Source organism: Hyla sarda, chromosome 5 (assembly GCF_029499605.1).
Source record: "Hyla sarda isolate aHylSar1 chromosome 5, aHylSar1.hap1, whole genome shotgun sequence".
Lineage (NCBI taxonomy): Eukaryota > Metazoa > Chordata > Amphibia > Anura > Hylidae > Hyla > Hyla sarda.
This window is the reverse complement of record NC_079193.1, coordinates 191,065,291-191,088,498: the sequence shown is the minus strand read 5'-3', so window position 1 is coordinate 191,088,498 and position 23,208 is coordinate 191,065,291. Positions and strand designations below refer to the sequence as shown.

The 23,208-nt window shown below is 42.5% G+C and overlaps 1 protein-coding gene across 4 annotated transcripts in view; it reads right to left on the bottom strand.

Moving 5' to 3' along the window:
- MARCHF11 (membrane associated ring-CH-type finger 11) overlaps nt 1–17,066 on the bottom strand; it is a 123,028-nt gene extending 105,962 nt beyond the window's left edge. The window contains exons 1-2 of one of the 4 annotated variants that reach the window (XM_056520945.1): nt 16,884–17,066; nt 16,311–16,600 (exon numbers count right to left, since the gene is read on the bottom strand). In XM_056520945.1, the coding sequence (XP_056376920.1) occupies nt 16,311–16,487 (177 nt within the window). In that variant the 5' untranslated portion in view covers nt 16,488–16,600; nt 16,884–17,066. The other 3 variants (XM_056520946.1, XM_056520947.1, XM_056520944.1) reach the window with 3 other exon arrangements.
- Nucleotides 17,067–23,208: the final 6,142 nt, after the last annotated feature.

The following is a 23,208-nucleotide window of genomic DNA, read 5'->3' as shown; positions in this document are numbered from 1 at the left end:
TATTTCTCTGTAGAGTGTCAGCTCCTGTGTGCAATACATGTGGTATATTATTTCTCTATAGAGTGGCAGCTCCTGTGTAAAGTACATGTGATATATTACCCCTCTGTAGAGTGTCAGCTCCTGTGAACAGTACATGTGGTATATTGTCACTCAGTAGAGTGTCACTTCCTGTGTACAATACATGTGGTATATTATTTCTCTGTAGAGTGTCGGCTCTTGTATACAGTATGTGTGGTATATTACCCCTCTATAGAGTGTCAGCTCCTGTGTACAGAACATGTGGTATATTATTTCTCTGTAGAGTGTCAGCTCCTGTGTACAGTACATGTGGTATATTATTTCTCTATAGAGTGTCAGCTCCTGTGTACAGTACATGTGGTATATTACCCCTCAGTAGAGTGTCAGCTCCTGTGTACAGTACATGTGGTATATTATTTCTCTGTAGAGTGTCAGCTCCTGTGTACAGTACATGTGGTATATTATTTCTCTATAGAGTGTCAGTTCCTGTGTACAGAACATGTGATATATTACCCCTCTGCAGAGTGTCAGCTTCTGTGTACAGTACATGTGGTATATTATTTCTCTATAGAGTGTCAGCTCCTGTGTACAGAACATGTGAAATATTACCCCTCTGTAGAGTGTCAGCTCCTGTGTACAGTACATGTGGTATATTGTTTCTCTATAGAGTGTCAGCTCCTGTGTACAGTATATGTGGTATATTACCCATCTATAGAGTGTCAGCTCCTGTGTACAGTACTTGTGGTATATTATTTCTCTATAGAGTGTCAGCTCCTGTGTACAGAACATGTGAAATATTACCCCTCTGTAGAGAGTCAGCTCCTGTGTACAGAACATGTGATATATTACCCCTCTGCAGAGTGTCAGCTCCTGTGTACAGTACATGTGGTATATTATTTCTCTATAGAGTGTCAGCTCCTGTGTACAGAACATGTGAAATATTACCCCTCTGTAGAGTGTCAGCTCCTGTGTACAGTACTTGTGGTATATTATTTCTCTGTAGAGTGTCAACTCCTGTGTACAGTACATGTGGTATATTATTTCTCTATAGAGTGTCAGTTCCTGTGTACAGAACATGTGATATATTACCCTCTGTACAGTGTCAGCTCCTGTGTACAGTACATGTGGTATATTACCCCTCTATAGAGTGTCAGCTCCTGTGTACAGTACATGTGGTATATTATTTCTCTATAGAGTGTCAGCTCCTGTGTACAGAACATATGAAATATTACCCCTCTGTAGAGTGTCAGCTCCTGTGTACAGTACATGTGGTATATTGTTTCTCTATAGAGTGTCAGCTCCTGTGTACAGTACATGTGGTATATTACCCTTCTGTAGAGTGTCAGCTCCTGTGTACAGTGCATGTGGTATATTATTTCTCTATAGAGTGTCAGCTCCTATGTACAGTACATGTGATATATTACTCCTCTGTAGAGTGTCAGCTCCTGTGTACAGTACATGTGATACATTATCCCTCTGTAGAGTGTCAGCTCCTGTGTACAGTACATGTGATACATTATCCCTCTGTAGAGTGTCAGCTCCTGTGTACAGTACATGTGGTATATTATTTCTCTATGGAGTGTCAGCTCCTGTGTACAGTACATGTGGTATATTATTTCTCTGTAGAGTGTCAGCTCCTGTGTACAGTACATGTGGTATATTATTTCTCTATAGAGTGTCAGTTCCTGTGTACAGAACATGTGATATATTACCCCTCTGCAGAGTGTCAGCTTCTGTGTACAGTACATGTGGTATATTATTTCTCTATAGAGTGTCAGCTCCTGTGTACAGAACATGTGAAATATTACCCCTCTGTAGAGTGTCAGCTCCTGTGTACAGTACATGTGGTATATTGTTTCTCTATAGAGTGTCAGCTCCTGTGTACAGTATATGTGGTATATTACCCATCTATAGAGTGTCAGCTCCTGTGTACAGTACTTGTGGTATATTATTTCTCTATAGAGTGTCAGCTCCTGTGTACAGAACATGTGAAATATTACCCCTCTGTAGAGAGTCAGCTCCTGTGTACAGAACATGTGATATATTACCCCTCTGCAGAGTGTCAGCTCCTGTGTACAGTACATGTGGTATATTATTTCTCTATAGAGTGTCAGCTCCTGTGTACAGAACATGTGAAATATTACCCCTCTGTAGAGTGTCAGCTCCTGTGTACAGTACTTGTGGTATATTATTTCTCTGTAGAGTGTCAACTCCTGTGTACAGTACATGTGGTATATTATTTCTCTATAGAGTGTCAGTTCCTGTGTACAGAACATGTGATATATTACCCTCTGTACAGTGTCAGCTCCTGTGTACAGTACATGTGGTATATTACCCCTCTATAGAGTGTCAGCTCCTGTGTACAGTACATGTGGTATATTACCCCTCTATAGAGTGTCAGCTCCTGTGTACAGTACATGTGGTATATTATTTCTCTATAGAGTGTCAGCTCCTGTGTACAGAACATATGAAATATTACCCCTCTGTAGAGTGTCAGCTCCTGTGTACAGTACATGTGGTATATTGTTTCTCTATAGAGTGTCAGCTCCTGTGTACAGTACATGTGGTATATTACCCTTCTATAGAGTGTCAGCTCCTGTGTACAGTGCATGTGGTATATTATTTCTCTATAGAGTGTCAGCTCCTATGTACAGTACATGTGATATATTACTCCTCTGTAGAGTGTCAGCTCCTGTGTACAGTACATGTGATACATTATCCCTCTGTAGAGTGTCAGCTCCTGTGTACAGTACATGTGATACATTATCCCTCTGTAGAGTGTCAGCTCCTGTATACAGTACATGTGGTATATTATTTCTCTATGGAGTGTCAGCTCCTGTGTACAGTACATGTGGTATATTATTTCTCTGTAGAGTGTCAGCTCCTGTGTACAGTACATGTGGTATATTACCCCTCTGTAGAGTGTCAGCTCCTGTTTACAGTACATGTGGTATATTACCCCTCTGTAGAGTGTCAGCTCCTGTGTACAGTACATGTGGTATATTACCCCTCTGTAGAGTGTCAGCTCCTGTGTACAGTACATGTGGTATATTGTCACTCATTAGAGTGTCACTTCCTGTGTACAATACATGTGGTATATTATTTCTCTGTAGAGTGTCAGCTCCTGTGTACAGTACATGTAGTATATTATTTATCTGTAGAGTGTAATCTCATGTGTAGAGTACATGTTAGGGATCGACCGATTATCGGTATGGCCGATATTATCGGCCGATAATCACGATTTTGGGCATTATCGGTATCGGTAATTACCTTGACGATAAGCCGTTAATGCCCCGCCCCCCGCACCGCCCCCACCACACCGCGACCGCCCCCCTGACCCACAGCGTCGCACCCCCCACCGTAGTGCTGGGCGGTATACCGGTATGGATTTTTGCCCATACGGCTATACCAGTCGGGCCCCTCCTCCACCCTCCGAGTCAATAAAAAAATAAATAAATAAACGTACCCGTTATGGGGGTGGTCCGGGCCATCCATCCTTCCTTCCTGTAGTGTCCGACGCCATTCCGGGTGGAGGGTGCACCGGTACAGGCTGTCCTTCTCCGGGGGTCCTCTTCTCCACTCCGGGCAGGCTCCGGCCTAGTACGCTGCATAGACGCCGCTACGCCGTGACGTCAGGTGCGTCGATGCGCACGGGCGTCACTGTGCAGCGGCGTCTATGCTGCGCTACTAGGCCGGAGCCTGCCAGGAGTGGAGAAGATGACCCCCGAAGAAGAAGGACAGCCCGGACCGGTGCACCCTCCACCCGGAATGCCGCCGGACACTACAGGAAGGAAGAATGGATGGCCCGGACCACCCTGACAGGTAGGGGAGAGAAGCGGGTGGTGGCGGCGGTGGCCTATGGCACCGCAAAAGCCACTGCAGTGCATTGATTTAAAGCGCCCGCTTTAAATCAATCACCTGCAGCGATGTCGAGGGGGGATAAATAGCCGATAACTTATACCGGAATATCGGTATAAGTTATCGGCTATCGGCCCTTACCTCCACCGATTATCGGTATCGGCCCTAAAAAAACGATATTGGTCGATCCCTAGTACGTGTGTTATATTACCCCTCTATAGAGTTTCAGCTCCTGTGTACAGTACATGTGGTATATTACCCCTCAGTAGAGTGTCAGCTCCTGTGTATAGTACATGTGGTATATTATTTCTCTGTAGATTGTCAGCTCATGTGTACAGTACATGTGCTATATTACCCCTCTATAGAGTGTCAGCTCCTGTGTACAGTACATGTGGTATATTACCCCTCTATAGAGTGTCAGCTCCTGTGTAAAGTACATGTTATATATTATTAATCCGTAGAGTGTCAGATCCTGTGTACATGTGGTATATTATTTCTCTGTAAAGTGTCAGCTCCTGTGTACAGTACATGTGGTATATTATTTCTCTGTAAAGTGTCAGCTCCTGTGTACAGTACATGTGGTATATTATTTCTCTGTAGATTGTCAGCTCATGTGCATAGTATATGTGATTTATTACCCCTCTAAAGAGTGTCAGCTCCTGTGTACAGTACATGGGATATATTATCCCTCTGTAGATTGTTAGCTCCTGTGTACAATACATGTGATATATTACCCCTTTGTAAAGTGTCGGCTCCTGTCTACAGTACATGTGGTATATTATTTATCTGTAGAGTGTCAGCTCCTGTGTACAGTACATGTGGTATATTATTTCTCTATAGTGTGTCAGCTCCTGTGTACAGTATATGTGGTATATTATTTCTCTGTAGAGTGTCAGCTCCTGTGTACAGTACATGTGGTATATTATTTCTCTGTAGAGTGTCAGCTCCTGTGTACAGTACATGTGGTATATTATGTCTCTGTAAAGTGTCAGCTCCTGTGTACAGTACATGTGGTATATTATTTCTCTGTAGAGTGTCAGCTCCTGTGTACAGTACAAATGGTATATTATTTCTCTGTAGAGTGTCAGCTCCTGTGTACAGTACTTGTGATATATTATCCCTCTATAGAGTGTCAGCTCCTGTGTACAGTACATGTGGTAGATTACCCCTTTTTAAAGTGTCAGCTCCTGTGTACAGTACATGTGGTATATTACCCCTCAGTAGAGTGTCAACTCATGTGTACAGTACATGTGGTATATTATTTCTCTGTAGAGTGTCAGCTCCTGTGTACAGTACATGTGTTATATTACCCCTCTATAGAGTGTCAGCTCCAGTGTACAGTACATGTGGTATATTATTTCTCTATAGAGTGTCAGCTCCTGTGTACAGTACATGTGGTATATTACCCCTCTATAGAGTGTCAGCTCCTGTGTACAGTACATGGGATATATGATCCCTCTGTAGAGTGTCAGCTTCTGTGTACAGTACATGTTGTATATTACCCCTCAGTAGAGTGTCAGCTCCTGTGTACAGTACATGTGGTATATTACCCCTCAGTAGAGTGTCACTTCCTGTGTACAGTACATGTGGTATATTATTTCTCTGTAGAGTATCAGCTCCTGTGTACAGTACATGTGGTATATTATTTCTCTGTCAGCTCCTGTGTACAGTATATGTGGTATATTACCCCTCTATAGAGTGTCAGCTCCAGTGTACAGTACATGTGGTATATTACCCCTCAATAGAGTGTCAGCTCCTGTGTACAGTGCATGTGGTATATTTTCACTCAGTAGAGTGTCACTTCCTGTGTACAGTACATGTGGTATATTACCCCTCTATAGAGTGTCAGCTCCTGTGTACAGTACATGTGGTATATTATTTCTCTGTAGAGTATCAGCTCCTGTGTACAGTATATATGGTATATTACCCCTCTATAGAGTGTCAGCTCCTGTGTACAGTACATGGGATATATTACCCCTCTGTAGAGTGTCAGCTCCTGTGTACAGTACATGTGGTATATTATTTCTCTGTAGAGTATCAGCTCCTGTATACAGTATATATGGTATATTACCCCTCTATAGAGTGTCAGCTCCTGTGTACAGTACATGGGATATATTACCCCTCTGTAGAGTGTCAGCTCCTGTGTACAGTAGATGTGATTTATTATCCCTCTATAGAGTGTTAGCTCCTGTGTACAGTACATGTGGTATATTACCCCTTTGTAAAGTGTCAGCTCCTGTGTACAGTACATGTGATATATTACCCCTCTATAGTGTCAGCTCCAGTGTACAGTACATGGGATATATGATCCCTCTGTAGAGTGTCAGCTCCTGTGTACAGTACATGTTGTATATTACCCCTCAGTAGAGTGTCAGCTCCTGTGTACAGTATATGTGGTATATTATTTCTCTGTAGAGTGTCAGCTCCTGTGTACAGTACATGTGTTATATTATTTCTCTGTAGAGTATCAGCTCCTGTGTACAGTATATGTGGAATATTACCCCTCTATAAAGTGTAAGCTCCTGTGTACAGTACATGTGGTATATTATTTCTCTGACAGCTCCTGTGTACAGTATATGTGGTATATTACCCCTATATAGAGAGTCAGCTCCTGTGTACAGTACATGGGATATATTACCCCTTTGTAGAGTGTCAGCTCCTGTGTACAGTACATGTGGTATATTATTTCTCTGTAGAGTATCAGCTCCTGTGTACAGTATATATGGTATATTACCCCTCTATAGAGTGTCAGCTCCTGTGTACAGTACATGGGATATATTACCCCTTTGTTGAGTGTCAGATCCTGTGTACAGTATATGTGGTATATTATTTCTCTGTACAGTGTCAGCTCCTGTGTACAGTACATGTGGTATATTATTTCTCTGTACAGTGTCAGCTCCTGTGTACAGTACATGTGGTATATTATTTCTCTGTACAGTGTCAGCTCCTGTGTACAGTATATGTGGTATATTATTTCTCTGTACAGTGTTAGCTCCTGTGTACAGTACATGTGGTATATTATTTTTCTGTCAGCTCCAGTGTACAGTACATGTGGTATATTACCCCTCTATAGAGTGTTAGCTCCTGTGTACAGTACATGGGATATATTATCCATCTGTAGATTGTTAGCTCCTGTGTACAGTACATGTGGTATATTATTTCTCTGTAAAGTGTCAGCTCCTGTGTACAGTACATGTGGTATATTATTTCTCTGTAGAGTGTCAGCTCCTGTGTACAGTACATGTGGTATATTATCCCTCTATAGAGTGTTAGCTCCTGTGTACAGTACATGTGGTATATTACCCCTTTGTAAAGTGTCAGCTCCTGTGTACAGTCCATGTGATATATTACCCCTCTATAGAGTGTCAGCTCCAGTGTACAGTACATGGGATATATGATCCCTCTGTAGAGTGTCAGCTCCTGTGTACAGTACATGTTGTATATTACCCCTCAGTAGAGTGTCAGCTCCAGTGTACAGTACATGTGGTATATTACCCCTCAGTAGAGTGTCAGCTCCTGTGTACAGTACATGTGGTATATTATTTCTCTATAGAGTGTCAGCTCCTGTGTACAGTACATGTGGTATATTACCCCTCAGTAGAGTGTCAGCTCCAGTGTACAGTACATGTGGTATATTACCCCTCAGTAGAGTGTCAGCTCCTGTGTACAGTACATGTGGTATATTATTTCTCTGTAGAGTGTCAGCTCCTGTGTACAGTACATGTGGTATATTATTTCTCTGTAGAGTATCAGCTCCTGTGTACAGTATATGTGGAATATTACCCCTCTATAAAGTGTAAGCTCCTGTGTACAGTACATGTGGTATATTATTTCTCTGACAGCTCCTGTGTACAGTATATGTGGTATATTACCCCTATATAGAGAGTCAGCTCCTGTGTACAGTACATGTGGTATATTATTTCTCTGTAGAGTATCAGCTCCTGTGTACAGTATATATGGTATATTACCCCTCTATAGAGTGTCAGCTCCTGTGTACAGTACATGGGATATATTACCCCTTTGTAGAGTGTCAGATCCTGTGTACAGTATATGTGGTATATTATTTCTCTGTACAGTGTCAGCTCCTGTGTACAGTACATGTGGTATATTATTTCTCTGTACAGTGTCAGCTCCTGTGTACAGTATATGTGGTATATTATTTCTCTGTACAGTGTTAGCTCCTGTGTACAGTACATGTGGTATATTATTTTTCTGTCAGCTCCAGTGTACAGTACATGTGGTATATTACCCCTCTATAGAGTGTTAGCTCCTGTGTACAGTACATGTGGTATATTACCCCTCTATAGAGTGTCAGCTCCTGTGTACAGCACATGTGATATATTACCCTTCTATACAGTGTCAGCTCCTGTGTACAGTACATGTGGTATATTATTTCTCTGTAGAGTATCAGCTCCTGTGTACAGTATATATGGTATATTACCCCTCTATAGAGTGTCAGCTCCTGTGTACAGTACATGGCATATATTACCCCTTTGTAGAGTGTCAGCTCCTGTGTACAGTACATGTGGTATATTACCCCTCTATAGAGTGTCAGCTCCTGTGTACAGTACATGTGATATATTACCCTTCTATATAGTGTCAGCTACTGTGTACAGTACATGTGGTATATTATTTCTCTGTAGAGTATCAGCTCCTGTGTACAGTATATATGGTATATTACCCCTCTATAGAGTGTCAGCTCCTGTGTACAGTACATGGGATATATTACCCCTCTGTAGAGTGTCAGATCCTGTGTACAGTACATGTGATATATTATGCCGATATATTATGCCTCTGTAGAGTGTCAGCTCCTGTGTACAGTACATGGGATATATTACCCCTCTGTAGAGTGTCAGCTCCTGTGTACAGTACATGGGATATATTACCCCTCTGTAGAGTGTCAGCTTTTGTGTACAGTACATGGGATACATTACCCCTCTGTAAAGTGTCAGCTACTGTGTACAGTACATGTGATATATTATGCCGATATATTATGCCTCTGTAGAGTGTCAGCTCCTGTGTACAGTACATGTGGTATATTATTTCTCTACAGAGTGTCAGCTCCTGTGCACAGTACATGTGGTATATTATTTCTCTATAGAGTGTCAGCTCCTGTGTACAGTACATGTGGTATATTACCCCTCAGTAGAGTGTCAGCTCCTGTGTACAGTACATGTGGTATATTGTCACTCAGTAGAGTGTCACTTCCTGTGTACAGTACATGTGGTATATTACCCCTCTATAGAGTGTCAGCTCCTGTGTACAGTACATGTGGTATATTATTTATCTGTAGAGTGTCAGCTCCTGTGTACAGTACATGTGATATATTACCCTTCTATACAGTGTCAGCTTCTGTGTACAGTACATGTGGTATATTATTTCTCTGTAGAGTATCAGCTCCTGTGTACAGTATATATGGTATATTACCCCTCTATAGAGTGTCAGCTCCTGTGTACAGTACATGGGATATATTACCCCTCTGTAGAGTGTCAGATCCTGTGTACAGTACATGTGATATATTATGCCGATATATTATGCCTCTGTAGAGTGTCAGCTCCTGTGTACAGTACATGGGATATATTACCCCTCTGTAGAGTGTCAGCTCCTGTGTACAGTACATGGGATATATTACCCCTCTGTAGAGTGTCAGCTCCTGTGTACAGTACATGGGATATATTACCCCTCTGTAGAGTGTCAGCTTTTGTGTACAGTACATGGGATACATTACCCCTCTGTAAAGTGTCAGCTACTGTGTACAGTACATGTGATATATTATGCCGATATATTATGCCTCTGTAGAGTGTCAGCTCCTGTGTACAGTACATGTGGTATATTATTTCTCTACAGAGTGTCAGCTCCTGTGCACAGTACATGTGGTATATTATTTCTCTATAGAGTGTCAGCTCCTGTGTACAGTACATGTGGTATATTACCCCTCAGTAGAGTGTCAGCTCCTGTGTACAGTACATGTGGTATATTGTCACTCAGTAGAGTGTCACTTCCTGTGTACAGTACATGTGGTATATTACCCCTCTATAGAGTGTCAGCTCCTGTGTACAGTACATGTGGTATATTATTTCTCTATAGAGTGTCAGCTCCTGTGTACAGTACATGTGGTATATTACCCCTCTATAGAGTGTCAGCTCCTGTGTACAGTACATGTGGTATATTATTTATTTGTAGAGTGTCAGCTCCTGTGTACAGTACATGTGATATATTACCCTTCTATACAGTGTCAGCTTCTGTGTACAGTACATGTGGTATATTATTTCTCTGTAGAGTATCAGCTCCTGTGTACAGTATATATGGTATATTACCCCTCTATAGAGTGTCAGCTCCTGTGTACAGTACATGGGATATATTACCCCTCTGTAGAGTGTCAGCTCCTGTGTACAGTAGATGTGATTTATTATCCCTCTATAGAGTGTTGGCTCCTGTGTACAGTACATGGGATATCTTATCCATCTGTAGATTGTTAGCTCCTGTGTACAGTACATGTGGTATATTATTTCTCTGTAAAGTGTCAGCTCCTGTGTACAGTACATGTGGTATATTATTTCTCTGTAGAGTGTCAGCTCCTGTGTACAGTACCTGTGATATATTATCCCTCTATAGAGTGTTAGCTCCTGTGTACAGTACATGTGGTATATTACCCCTTTGTAAAGTGTCAGCTCCTGTGTACAGTACATGTGATATATTACCCCTCTATAGTGTCAGCTCCAGTGTACAGTACATGGGATATATGATCCCTCTGTAGAGTGTCAGCTTCTGTGTACAGTACATGTTGTATATTACCCCTCAGTAGAGTGTCAGCTCCTGTGTACAGTACATGTGGTATATTATTTCTCTGTAGAGTGTCAGCTCCTGTGTACAGTACATGTGGTATATTATTTCTCTGTAGAGTATCAGCTCCTGTGTACAGTATATGTGGAATATTACCCCTCTATAAAGTGTAAGCTCCTGTGTACAGTACATGTGGTATATTATTTCTCTGACAGCTCCTGTGTACAGTATATGTGGTATATTACCCCTATATAGAGAGTCAGCTCCTGTGTACAGTACATGGGATATATTACCCCTTTGTAGAGTGTCAGCTCCTGTGTACAGTACATGTGGTATATTATTTCTCTGTAGAGTATCAGCTCCTGTGTACAGTATATATGGTATATTACCCCTCTATAGAGTGTCAGCTCCTGTGTACAGTACATGGGATATATTACCCCTTTGTAGAGTGTCAGATCCTGTGTACAGTATATGTGGTATATTATTTCTCTGTACAGTGTCAGCTCCTGTGTACAGTACATGTGGTATATTATTTCTCTGTACAGTGTCAGCTCCTGTGTACAGTACATGTGGTATATTATTTCTCTGTAGAGTGTCAGCTCCTGTGTACAGTACATGTGGTATATTATTTCTCTGTAGAGTATCAGCTCCTGTGTACAGTATATGTGGAATATTATTTCTCTATAGAGTGTCAGCTCCTGTGTACAGTACATGTGATATATTACCCCTCTATAAAGTGTAAGCTCCTGTGTACAGTACATGTGGTATATTATTTCTCTGACAGCTCCTGTGTACAGTATATGTGGTATATTACCCCTATATAGAGAGTCAGCTCCTGTGTACAGTACATGGGATATATTACCCCTTTGTAGAGTGTCAGCTCCTGTGTACAGTACATGTGGTATATTATTTCTCTGTAGAGTATCAGCTCCTGTGTACAGTATATATGGTATATTACCCCTCTATAGAGTGTCAGCTCCTGTGTACAGTACATGGGATATATTACCCCTTTGTAGAGTGTCAGATCCTGTGTACAGTATATGTGGTATATTATTTCTCTGTACAGTGTCAGCTCCTGTGTACAGTACATGTGGTATATTATTTCTCTGTACAGTGTCAGCTCCTGTGTACAGTACATGTGGTATATTATTTCTCTGTACAGTGTCAGCTCCTGTGTACAGTATATGTGGTATATTATTTCTCTGTACAGTGTTAGCTCCTGTGTACAGTACATGTGGTATATTACCCCTCTATAGAGTGTTAGCTCCTGTGTACAGTACATGGGATATATTATCCATCTGTAGATTGTTAGCTCCTGTGTACAGTACATGTGGTATATTATTTCTCTGTAAAGTGTCAGCTCCTGTGTACAGTACATGTGGTATATTATTTCTCTGTAGAGTGTCAGCTCCTGTGTACAGTACCTGTGATATATTATCCCTCTATAGAGTGTCAGCTCCTGTGTACAGTACATGTGGTATATTACCCATCTATAGAGTGTCAGCTCCTGTGTACAGTACATGTGGTATATTACCCCTCTATAGAGTGTCAGCTCCAGTGTACAGTACATGGGATATATGATCCCTCTGTAGAGTGTCAGCTCCTGTGTACAGTACATGTTGTATATTACCCCTCAGTAGAGTGTCAGCTCCTGTGTACAGTACATGTGGTATATTACCCCTCAGTAGAGTGTCAGCTCCTGTGTACAGTACATGTGGTATATTATTTCTCTGTAGAGTGTCAGCTCCTGTGTACAGTACATGTGGTATATTATTTCTCTGTAGAGTATCAGCTCCTGTGTACAGTATATGTGGAATATTACCCCTCTATAAAGTGTAAGCTCCTGTGTACAGTACATGTGGTATATTATTTCTCTGACAGCTCCTGTGTACAGTATATGTGGTATATTACCCCTATATAGAGAGTCAGCTCCTGTGTACAGTACATGTGGTATATTATTTCTCTGTAGAGTGTCAGCTCCTGTGTACAGTATATGTGGTATATTACCCATCTATAGAGTGTCGGCTTCTGTGTACAGTACTTGTGGTATATTACCCCTCTATAGCGTGTCAGCTCCTGTGTACAGTACATGTGGTATATTACCCCTCTATAGAGTGTCAGCTCCTGTGTACAGTACATGTGATATATTATCCCTCTATAGAGTGTCAGCTCCTGTGTACAATACTTGTGGTATATTACCCCTCTATAGAGTGTCAGCTCCTGTGTATAGTACATGTGGTATATTACCCCTCTATAGAGTGTCAGCTCCTGTGTACAGTACATGTGGTATATTACCCCTCTATAGAGTGTCGGCTTCTGTGTACAGTACTTGTGGTATATTACCCCTCTATAGCGTGTCGGCTTTTGTGTACAGTACTTGTGGTATATTATTTCTCTGTAGAGTGTCAGCTCCTGTGTACAGTACATGTGATATATTACCCCTATATAGAGTGTCAGCTCCTGTGTACAGTACATGTGGTATATTACCCATCTATAGAGTGTCAGCTCCTGTGTACAGTACTTGTGGTATATTATCCCTCTATAGCGTGTCGGCTTCTGTGTACAGTACTTGTGGTATATTATTTCTCTGTAGAGTGTCAGCTCCTGTGTACAGTACTTGTGGTATATTATTTCTCTGTAGAGTGTCAGCTCCTGTGTACAGTATATGTGGTATATTACCCATCTATAGAGTGTCGGCTTCTGTGTACAGTACTTGTGGTATATTACCCCTCTATAGCGTGTCAGCTCCTGTGTACAGTACATGTGGTATATTACCCCTCTATAGAGTGTCAGCTCCTGTGTACAGTACATGTGATATATTATCCCTCTATAGAGTGTCAGCTCCTGTGTACAATACTTGTGGTATATTACCCCTCTATAGAGTGTCAGCTCCTGTGTATAGTACATGTGGTATATTACCCCTCTATAGAGTGTCAGCTCCTGTGTACAGTACATGTGGTATATTACCCCTCTATAGAGTGTCGGCTTCTGTGTACAGTACTTGTGGTATATTACCCCTCTATAGCGTGTCGGCTTTTGTGTACAGTACTTGTGGTATATTATTTCTCTGTAGAGTGTCAGCTCCTGTGTACAGTACATGTGATATATTACCCCTATATAGAGTGTCAGCTCCTGTGTACAGTACATGTGGTATATTACCCATCTATAGAGTGTCAGCTCCTGTGTACAGTACTTGTGGTATATTATCCCTCTATAGCGTGTCGGCTTCTGTGTACAGTACTTGTGGTATATTATTTCTCTGTAGAGTGTCAGCTCCTGTGTACAGTACTTGTGGTATATTATTTCTCTGTAGAGTGTCAGCTCCTGTGTACAGTATATGTGGTATATTACCCCTATATAGAGTGTCAGCTCCTGTGTACAGTATATGTGGTATATTACCCATCTATAGAGTGTCAGCTCCTGTGTACAGTACTTGTGGTATATTACCCCTCTATAGAGTGTCAGCTCCTGTGTACAGTACATGTGGTATATTACCCCTCTGTAGAGTGTCAGCTCCTGTGTACAGTACATGTGGTATATTACCCCTCTATAGCGTGTCGGCTTTTGTGTACAGTACTTGTGGTATATTATTTCTCTGTAGAGTGTCAGCTCCTGTGTACAGTACATGTGATATATTACCCCTATATAGAGTGTCAGCTCCTGTGTACAGTACATGTGGTATATTACCCATCTATAGAGTGTCAGCTCCTGTGTACAGTACTTGTGGTATATTATCCCTCTATAGCGTGTCGGCTTCTGTGTACAGTACTTGTGGTATATTATTTCTCTGTAGAGTGTCAGCTCCTGTGTACAGTACTTGTGGTATATTATTTCTCTGTAGAGTGTCAGCTCCTGTGTACAGTATATGTGGTATATTACCCATCTATAGAGTGTCGGCTTCTGTGTACAGTACTTGTGGTATATTACCCCTCTATAGCGTGTCAGCTCCTGTGTACAGTACATGTGGTATATTACCCCTCTATAGAGTGTCAGCTCCTGTGTACAGTACATGTGATATATTATCCCTCTATAGAGTGTCAGCTCCTGTGTACAATACTTGTGGTATATTACCCCTCTATAGAGTGTCAGCTCCTGTGTATAGTACATGTGGTATATTACCCCTCTATAGAGTGTCAGCTCCTGTGTACAGTACATGTGGTATATTACCCCTCTATAGAGTGTCGGCTTCTGTGTACAGTACTTGTGGTATATTACCCCTCTATAGCGTGTCGGCTTTTGTGTACAGTACTTGTGGTATATTATTTCTCTGTAGAGTGTCAGCTCCTGTGTACAGTACATGTGATATATTACCCCTATATAGAGTGTCAGCTCCTGTGTACAGTACATGTGGTATATTACCCATCTATAGAGTGTCAGCTCCTGTGTACAGTACTTGTGGTATATTATCCCTCTATAGCGTGTCGGCTTCTGTGTACAGTACTTGTGGTATATTATTTCTCTGTAGAGTGTCAGCTCCTGTGTACAGTACTTGTGGTATATTATTTCTCTGTAGAGTGTCAGCTCCTGTGTACAGTATATGTGGTATATTACCCCTATATAGAGTGTCAGCTCCTGTGTACAGTATATGTGGTATATTACCCATCTATAGAGTGTCAGCTCCTGTGTACAGTACTTGTGGTATATTACCCCTCTATAGAGTGTCAGCTCCTGTGTACAGTACATGTGGTATATTACCCCTCTGTAGAGTGTCAGCTCCTGTGTACAGTACATGTGGTATATTATTTCTCTATAGAGTGTCAGCTCCTGTGTACAGTACATGTGGTATATTACCCATCTATAGAGTGTCAGCTCCTGTGTACAGTATATGTGGTATATTATTTCTCTATAGAGTGTCAGCTCCTGTGTACAGTATATGTGGTATATTATTTCTCTATAGAGTGTCAGCTCCTGTGTACAGTACATGTGGTATATTACCCCTCTATAGAGTGTCAGCTCCTGTGTACAGTACATGTGGTATATTACCCCTCTATAGTGTCAGCTCCTGTGTACAGTACATGTGGTATATTACCCATCTATAGAGTGTCAGCTCCTGTGTACAGTACATGTGGTATATTATTTCTCTATAGAGTGTCAGCTCCTGTGTACAGTACATGTGGTATATTACCCCTCTATAGAGTGTCAGCTCCTGTGTACAGTACATGTGGTATATTACCCCTCTATAGCGTGTCTGCTCCTGTGTACAGTACATGTGAAATATTACCCCTCTATAGAGTGTCAGCTCCTGTATACAGTACATGTGGTATATTACCCCTCTATAGAGTGTCAGCTCCTGTATACAGTACATGTGGTATATTACCCCTCTATATAGTGTTAGCTCCTGTGTACAGTACATGTGGTATATTACCCCTCTATAGCGTGTCTGCTCCTGTGTACAGTACATGTGGTATATTATTTCTCTGTAAAGTGTCCAGAGAGGTATATCCCCCCTGAGCACTGTGTGCTGATGGGTCCCTGGTGTGTGTACATATCCCATATGATGTGGCATATGATGTGGCAGCAGGTGCAGGGCACGTCCATCACAGTGTATGGCAGTCAGTATCTCTCCGGTCCCGGCAGCAATGACAGAGCAGAGCTGATGGAGCATGATGGAGCAGCTCTGCCAGTCCCTACCATGCACTGGGCTCCATTACCTGCTCGGGCCCCTGGAAGCAGATCTTGCAGGTCGGCGGGCTCGGGGTATCACCGCTTTCCACACTGTCCGAGTCCGTCCTGGTGTCTGGGTGAGCGGCTGTGCCCTCCTCCCCCGGCTCTTGTTTACCATCCCCCGGCTCGTCCTCAGGCTTGTCAGCCGCCCGCTCCTCCTGCATCCCGACCTCAGGTGCCCGGTATGGGTGTGCGGCAGATGTGTGCGGGCACCAGGGAGCGGTGAAGGGTCACTGTGTGTCCGGCTCCATCACTGGCGGAGGCTGCAGCTCATCTGCTGGAGACATGAGGAGGAGGAGACTGACGCTCGGCAAGAACACCGCTCACTATGGAGCTCACACCAGCCGCTCTATACGTGGAGCCCTATATACAGTACAGTCTACAGTATATGTTACCGCTATACCCGTCACCTAGAAGAGGAGCCCCGGTCTCATAGAAAGCACGTAGAGGACTCCCGCCATCAGCATGCTGCCAGACACACACTGCATTTCTAGTACAATAGTACAACCCCTTATCTGTGCCGTATATATGGGGGTATCAGCATTATGAAGTCTACATACCTGGGAGGTACTGGTGTGTACCGCGGGGGCGTGCCTCTTACTAACTGTCGCACTGACGTCATCAACTGCTCACCTGACTGCACCATCAGTACGTCTGTGCGTGATCTACTACAGGACCTCCTAGTTATCTTACATATCCCAACCTTATCTACCTCATTGTAATGTCTCCTATGTATAACCTTCACAGATGCTGAATAGCTTTTTGTTTCCCCAACTTTAAATGGTTAAAGGGTTTAACAAGACTTAGTTATTGATCGTCTGTCTACAACAGTGTTTTCAAACCAGTGTGTCTCCAGCTGTTGCAAAACTTCAACTCCAAGCATTTGGTCTGCTGGAAGTTGTAGTTTTTAAACACCTGGAGTCACACTTGTTGGAAAACACTGATACACAGGAGAGGCTATAAAAAATTTTTTGTTGCAGCCATATTGGATTTTTTTTTGGAGCCAAAATTGCAGATTTTTGCGCCAAATTTTGCATCCAAGAAAATTCTGGCGGAAACATCTCACAAAATATTCCATGGTGACTAGTGCCCAGACAAGCGATAACTGTATAGATAAAACATTTCTGAGCTTAAATGTGAGTGCAGGTGCAGTGACCAAGAAAAAAGAATATATATATATTTTTAAATAACATTTTTAATAATAATTATTTCTTTTTTTTTTATAATTACTTATATAAGACCTTTTCCCAAATAAAAACACAAAGAAAATAAAACTAAAACCATTTCTGTGATTTTTACACTATCAAAAGCTGGTGTGAAATTTTTGATGTAAACTAGACTCTCACCCCTTTGAAAATATCATGCAAACCAGACAATATACGTGGACACGCCCACTTTTACAAAAACTGACGTGAACCGCGGCACAAAGCTCTTTGAAAATGTGGTCGATACTTTTTGCGCCAAAATTTTGGAGCGAAATTGATTTTTTGGGGCGCAAAATTCTGAGAATCTCCCCCAATGTGTTTCAGCTGCGCTGTATCAGGATTTAAGATATATGTATACGTTATATGTTAAAGTTATGTATACATTAGGGTTAAACGTATACTTTAAGCAGATGATAAAAACTGTGACTGCTATATGTCATACAGTAGAACTTGTTTTTCATTGACTCACATTAAAGGGAAAATACATGTATATTTTTTTTTGTTTTTTGGGGGGGCTGTATACAATAGCGTAGGCAATTGCACTTTTGTATGCAGCAAAACTAAACCTAATGAAATAGGAATAGTGAAGTATTAACACACAACACAGTGTGAACACAGCCTTACTGCAGCCCAGCTCTCTTTCACTTCAACCAGGGAGGGTGCCACGTGTTAGGATATGTTCAAACTGCAGAATGTCCGTGCGGAATTCTGCATCAATATTCCGCATGGACATTCAACTGCAGCAGAGTCCCATTGATTTCAGTGGGATTCTGCTGCACTGTGCACATGGCGGAATTTTCATGGCAGAAATCCTGATTCCGTAGTCTGCAGAAATCATGTTTTGCCGGAGTTCCACTGTTGGTGGAAAGTACGCGTGGAAATTTCCTGTGTGGGCATTCCACCATGTGAACATAGCCTCGGTCCTGCACAGATCAGATTTCTATGGTCCATCCTGAGGGTCCAGCCATCATTGAAAAATCCTCGAAAGAACTCTTAGATTTGACAAAAGCCTCTAATCCAGTTTAAGGGTAGATTCAGACGAGCGGATCCACAGCGTATTTTACGCTGCATATCAGCCGCTGAAGGACTACTACAGGGTGCCTTTAGATGTGCCTGTTCGGAGCGGCAATACACCGCTACGAGCAGACACACTGCTGCGATGTACGAGTTGCCGCGCATGCGCAGTGTACTCGCACACATCGGGTCCGCTCCCCCTGCTCCCTGAGCTAGGCCAAGAGCAGCCGCGATGTGCGAGTATACTGCACATGCACGCGGCGACTCGCACATCACTGTGTGTCTGCTCGTAGCGGCGGATTGCCGCTCCGAGCAGGCACCTGGAGAGGCAGCATACAGCGGTCCTTCAGAAAGCAGATCTGCGGCGTAATACGTGCTGGGGATCCGCTCGTGTGAACGTACCCTTAAAGGGGTACTCCGGTGGAAAACTTTTTTTTTTAAATCAACTGGTGCCAGAAAGTTAAACAGATTTGTAAATTACAATGTAGCCCGGACCTTCTAGGTGAGTGAATAAAAATGGATATACGTGGATCGTGCTTCAATAATATTATCATTTATTATAAAATATAGATAAGATTTCGACACTTCTCACAGGGCCCTTGTGAGAAGAACATACATATTAAAAGGCAACCTAACAATGTATTTAGGCAATAGTAATTAAAACTATAGACCTGGCATAGGATAATAAAATAGCAGAGTAAGATCTGTACCATACAAATATATTAAAGAGTTGCTCTTCTGGGTATTTAGGGTAGATATGTCCCTTTTAGATACAGTAGCAAACAGTCTGAAATATTAGAAATTGTTACCGGTCTGTAAATGGTAACTTACCGCAATGGCTGAGTGTCCGTGGTGTGCACAGTTCTCTGTGCGGTGCTTCCAATTGTGAGCCTGTGCCAGTAGGATCTGAGCGCGGTGGCAGTCGCTGTCGGCTGAGGCGCTGGCAGGTGCCGAAGATCGCAGTGGTGTCCGGGGACTGCTGGCGCTGGCGTGCGCTGGAGTTGGTATTCCTCACCGCTTTGCTAGTTGGTAGACAGGACCATGTACTGGATGGCTGAAAGTTCACCTCGTGGTGCCGGCGTCTGAGCCGGGATGGCTGCACCAGGATGGTTACACCGGAATGGATCTGAACTGCTGAATCGGGTAGGTAGCAGAGTAAGAGCGCTAATAATGGTACAGTTCATAAAAGGTAACTGGCCATAAAGTTTAGGCACAGTTCGAGTACTACTATGCCAGTAGATAACGACTAGACGCGTTTCAGGGTTGTATAATGTAACCCTTTCCTCAGTAACTTCCAGCCCTCCAGTACATGGTCCTGTCTACCAACTAGCAAAGCGGTGAGGAATACCAACTCCAGCGCACGCCAGCGCCAGCAGTCCCCGGACACCACTGCGATCTTCGGCACCTGCCAGCGCCTCAGCCGACAGCGACTGCCACCGCGCTCAGATTCTACTGGACCAGGCTCACAATTGGAAGCACCGCACAGAGAACTGTGCACACCACGGACACTCAGCCATTGCGGGAGCAATATCCATCGCCTGAGTTACCATTTACAGACCGGTAACAATTTCTAATATTTCAGACTGTTTGCTACTGTATCTAAAAGGGACATATCTACCCTAAATATCTAGAAGAGCAACTCTTTAATATATTTGTATGGTACAGATCTTACTCTGCTATTTTATTATCCTATGCCAGGTCTATAGTTTTAATTACTATTGCCTAAATACATTGTTAGGTTGCCTTTTAATATGTATGTTCTTCTCACAAGGGCCCTGTGAGAAGTGTCGAAATCTTATCTATATTTTCTAATAAATGATAATATTATTGAAGCACGATCCACGTATATCCATTTTTATTCACTCACCTAGAAGGTCCGGGCTACACTTTTTTTGGTTTTTCCCTTTCTAGCAATTAAGGTATAGTTGCTTGCCCAGTTTGACCTCGGTGCGTAATAGTTGTGAGCTGCACACACCTATATAGTTTTTTCTTCTTAGATTTGTAAATGACTTCTATTAAAAAAAATCTTAATCCTTCTAGTACTTATTAGTTGCTGAATACTACAGGGGAAATTATTTTCTTTTTGGAACACAGAGCTCTCTGCTGACATCATGAGCACAGTGCTCTCTGCTGACATTTCTGTCCATTTTAAGAACTGTCCAGAGTAGGAGAAAATCCCCATAGCAAACATATGCTGCTCTGGTCAGTTCCTAAAATGGACAGAGATGTCAGCAGAGAGCTCTGTGTTCCAAAAAGAAAATAATTTCCTCTGTAGTATTCAGCAGCTAATAAGTACTGGAAGAATTACGATTTTTTAATACAAGTAATTTACACATCTGTTTAACTTTCTGGCACCAGTTGATTTAAAAAAAAAAAAAAAAAAGTCTTCCACCAGATACCCCTTTAAGCTTGTGCTCACCACAAGCAAAGCTATAGGGGGGGGAGAGGTCACAGCTTTGGTCCAGTAGTGTGTCCACCCCACCGCCTGGACCTTATGTAGTGCTATGCTGTCAGTGACCTCCTTTTACTAATGGTCCTGATGCTGGAGAGCAAATAACATATGACAGGAAGCAATAACTGCTTCCTCCCTCATGTCATTATCTGTGAGGCCCCGGATCTTTCAGAGCCATCACTGAAGAGTGGCTGAGAGGTTCTTTACATCTACTCTAAAAGACAAATGCATTTGTGTGTCTGTCTGTATATGTCTGAGTGAGCGTATGGCTGATTGGGTCAGTTAGAGGGTCTGTGAGTAGATGTGTGAGTGGGTTATTCATATAGGTGCATGGACCTGATCTCGTGTGTCTGAATGAGTGAATTACACCTGGTTTAGGATGTGTGGGTGACAGAGGAAGCACCTGATCCTTATTGAGGATGCAGACACTAAAGCATGGGTCTCAAATTGGTGGCCCTCCAGATGTTGCAAAACTTCAACTTCCAGCATTCCCAGACAGCCGTAGGCTGTCTGGGCATGCTGGTAGTTGAAGTTTTGCAACATCTGGAGGGCCACCAGTTTGGGACCCCTGCACTAAAGCTACATTCACCTACGGACTCTCTGCGGAGAATATCTGAAATCCATCGGTGCTAGCACATATTTATTCTTGCCCTACTCTCGCACTATTAATTACCTTTTTGGGAAGTGTTACTCGCCCTAAAAATGGTGGCCACACACAGCAACCTCTCCCTATTTCCACCTACAAACACTGGGAAATGGCAGTGTTTTAGGTGGAAATAGTGAGAGGTTCATGTGTGGGGCTTCCCTTTTTAGGGTAATTAACAATTGCCAAGAAGAGAATTAATAGTGCGAGAGTAGGGCCTTTCAGGGGAAGTTTTTACCCCCACCTGTTACAATGGACCATACGTTGTTCCCTTCCACCTTTTAGAGGTCTTTGCATTACATCAATACTTGGTGGTGTAGGTGGCACATGGTGTTTTTTTGCACACCTTTCCTTTTCTTAGATATGAAAAAAAAATTGGGGTCCATATATTTTATCCTAAGAAAAGTTAAGTTTGTGGTCGAGGCTACAACGTGACCAGCTGCCTACCTAATCACTACAATAACAATAACACACAATAACGGTAATAACGATGAACCGCAATAACGATACAGTGATAATGAGAACGGTTATAACGATAACCACAGTAATGATAACAGTAATAACGGCAACCATAATAATGATGGCAGTAATAAGAATGACTGTAATAATAACAGTAATAATGATACCAGTAATGACGATGATAATAATAATAATATTCATAACAATAACACAATAAATGACACCAATAATAATAATATCAATACCATAACAATAATAACAGGAATAATGATCACATACTTACAGTGCCCAGAAATGTGCCCGAAACTGTGACTGTGGACACGCCTATAGAGGGCCAAAAAACCTGGCAGTAATCAGAAAACCAGTTATCACTTACCTCGTCCAAACACTCGACCTTGAAGAATAGTACAGAATACCGTGTTGAGATGTCAGAGGGGTACAAAAGCCTGTGTAACATCTGTTCGATGGGCTGTAAATATTGGATCTGCACCTGTACAATTGATGATACTTAACATGATAGTTAGACGTAACTATAACTTCTTGCAGGGCCCTGCCCATAAAGGGACAAAAAAAAAAACAATGTCTATTGACACCCTACCATCACCTACCCATGATTTTATTGCTCTGAATATGTGTCAGTAACAATATTTACGCAGTGCGACCCTGCAGATGTGGCAGGCATAACAGGTATGCTACCTCCTATGAGGATATTATTACTCTGAAGATGTGTCAGTAACAATCATTACACTGTACATCCCCCGGCAGATGTGGCAAGCACTGGTGGGTGGAAATCCTGGCTGATCCATGCCTGATTCATCTTCACAAAGGACAGTCTCGCCACATTTTTCATGGACAGATGAGTTCTCCTTGGGGTTACTATTGCCCCCGTCGCACTAAACACCCGCTCTGATGGCACCCTACTGACCGGGCAGGACAGCTTTTCCAGGCCAAACTCTGCTAGTTGCGGCCACAAATTTGGCTGCCCAGAAGTCCAGCGGAACTTCAAGGTGTGTTGGCATGGTCATGTCAAGGTATACCACCACCTGCTGGTTCAGGTCCTGCTCTGATGAGTTGCTTCACTGTGCACGTGAGGAAAGCTTCTCATCAGAGAC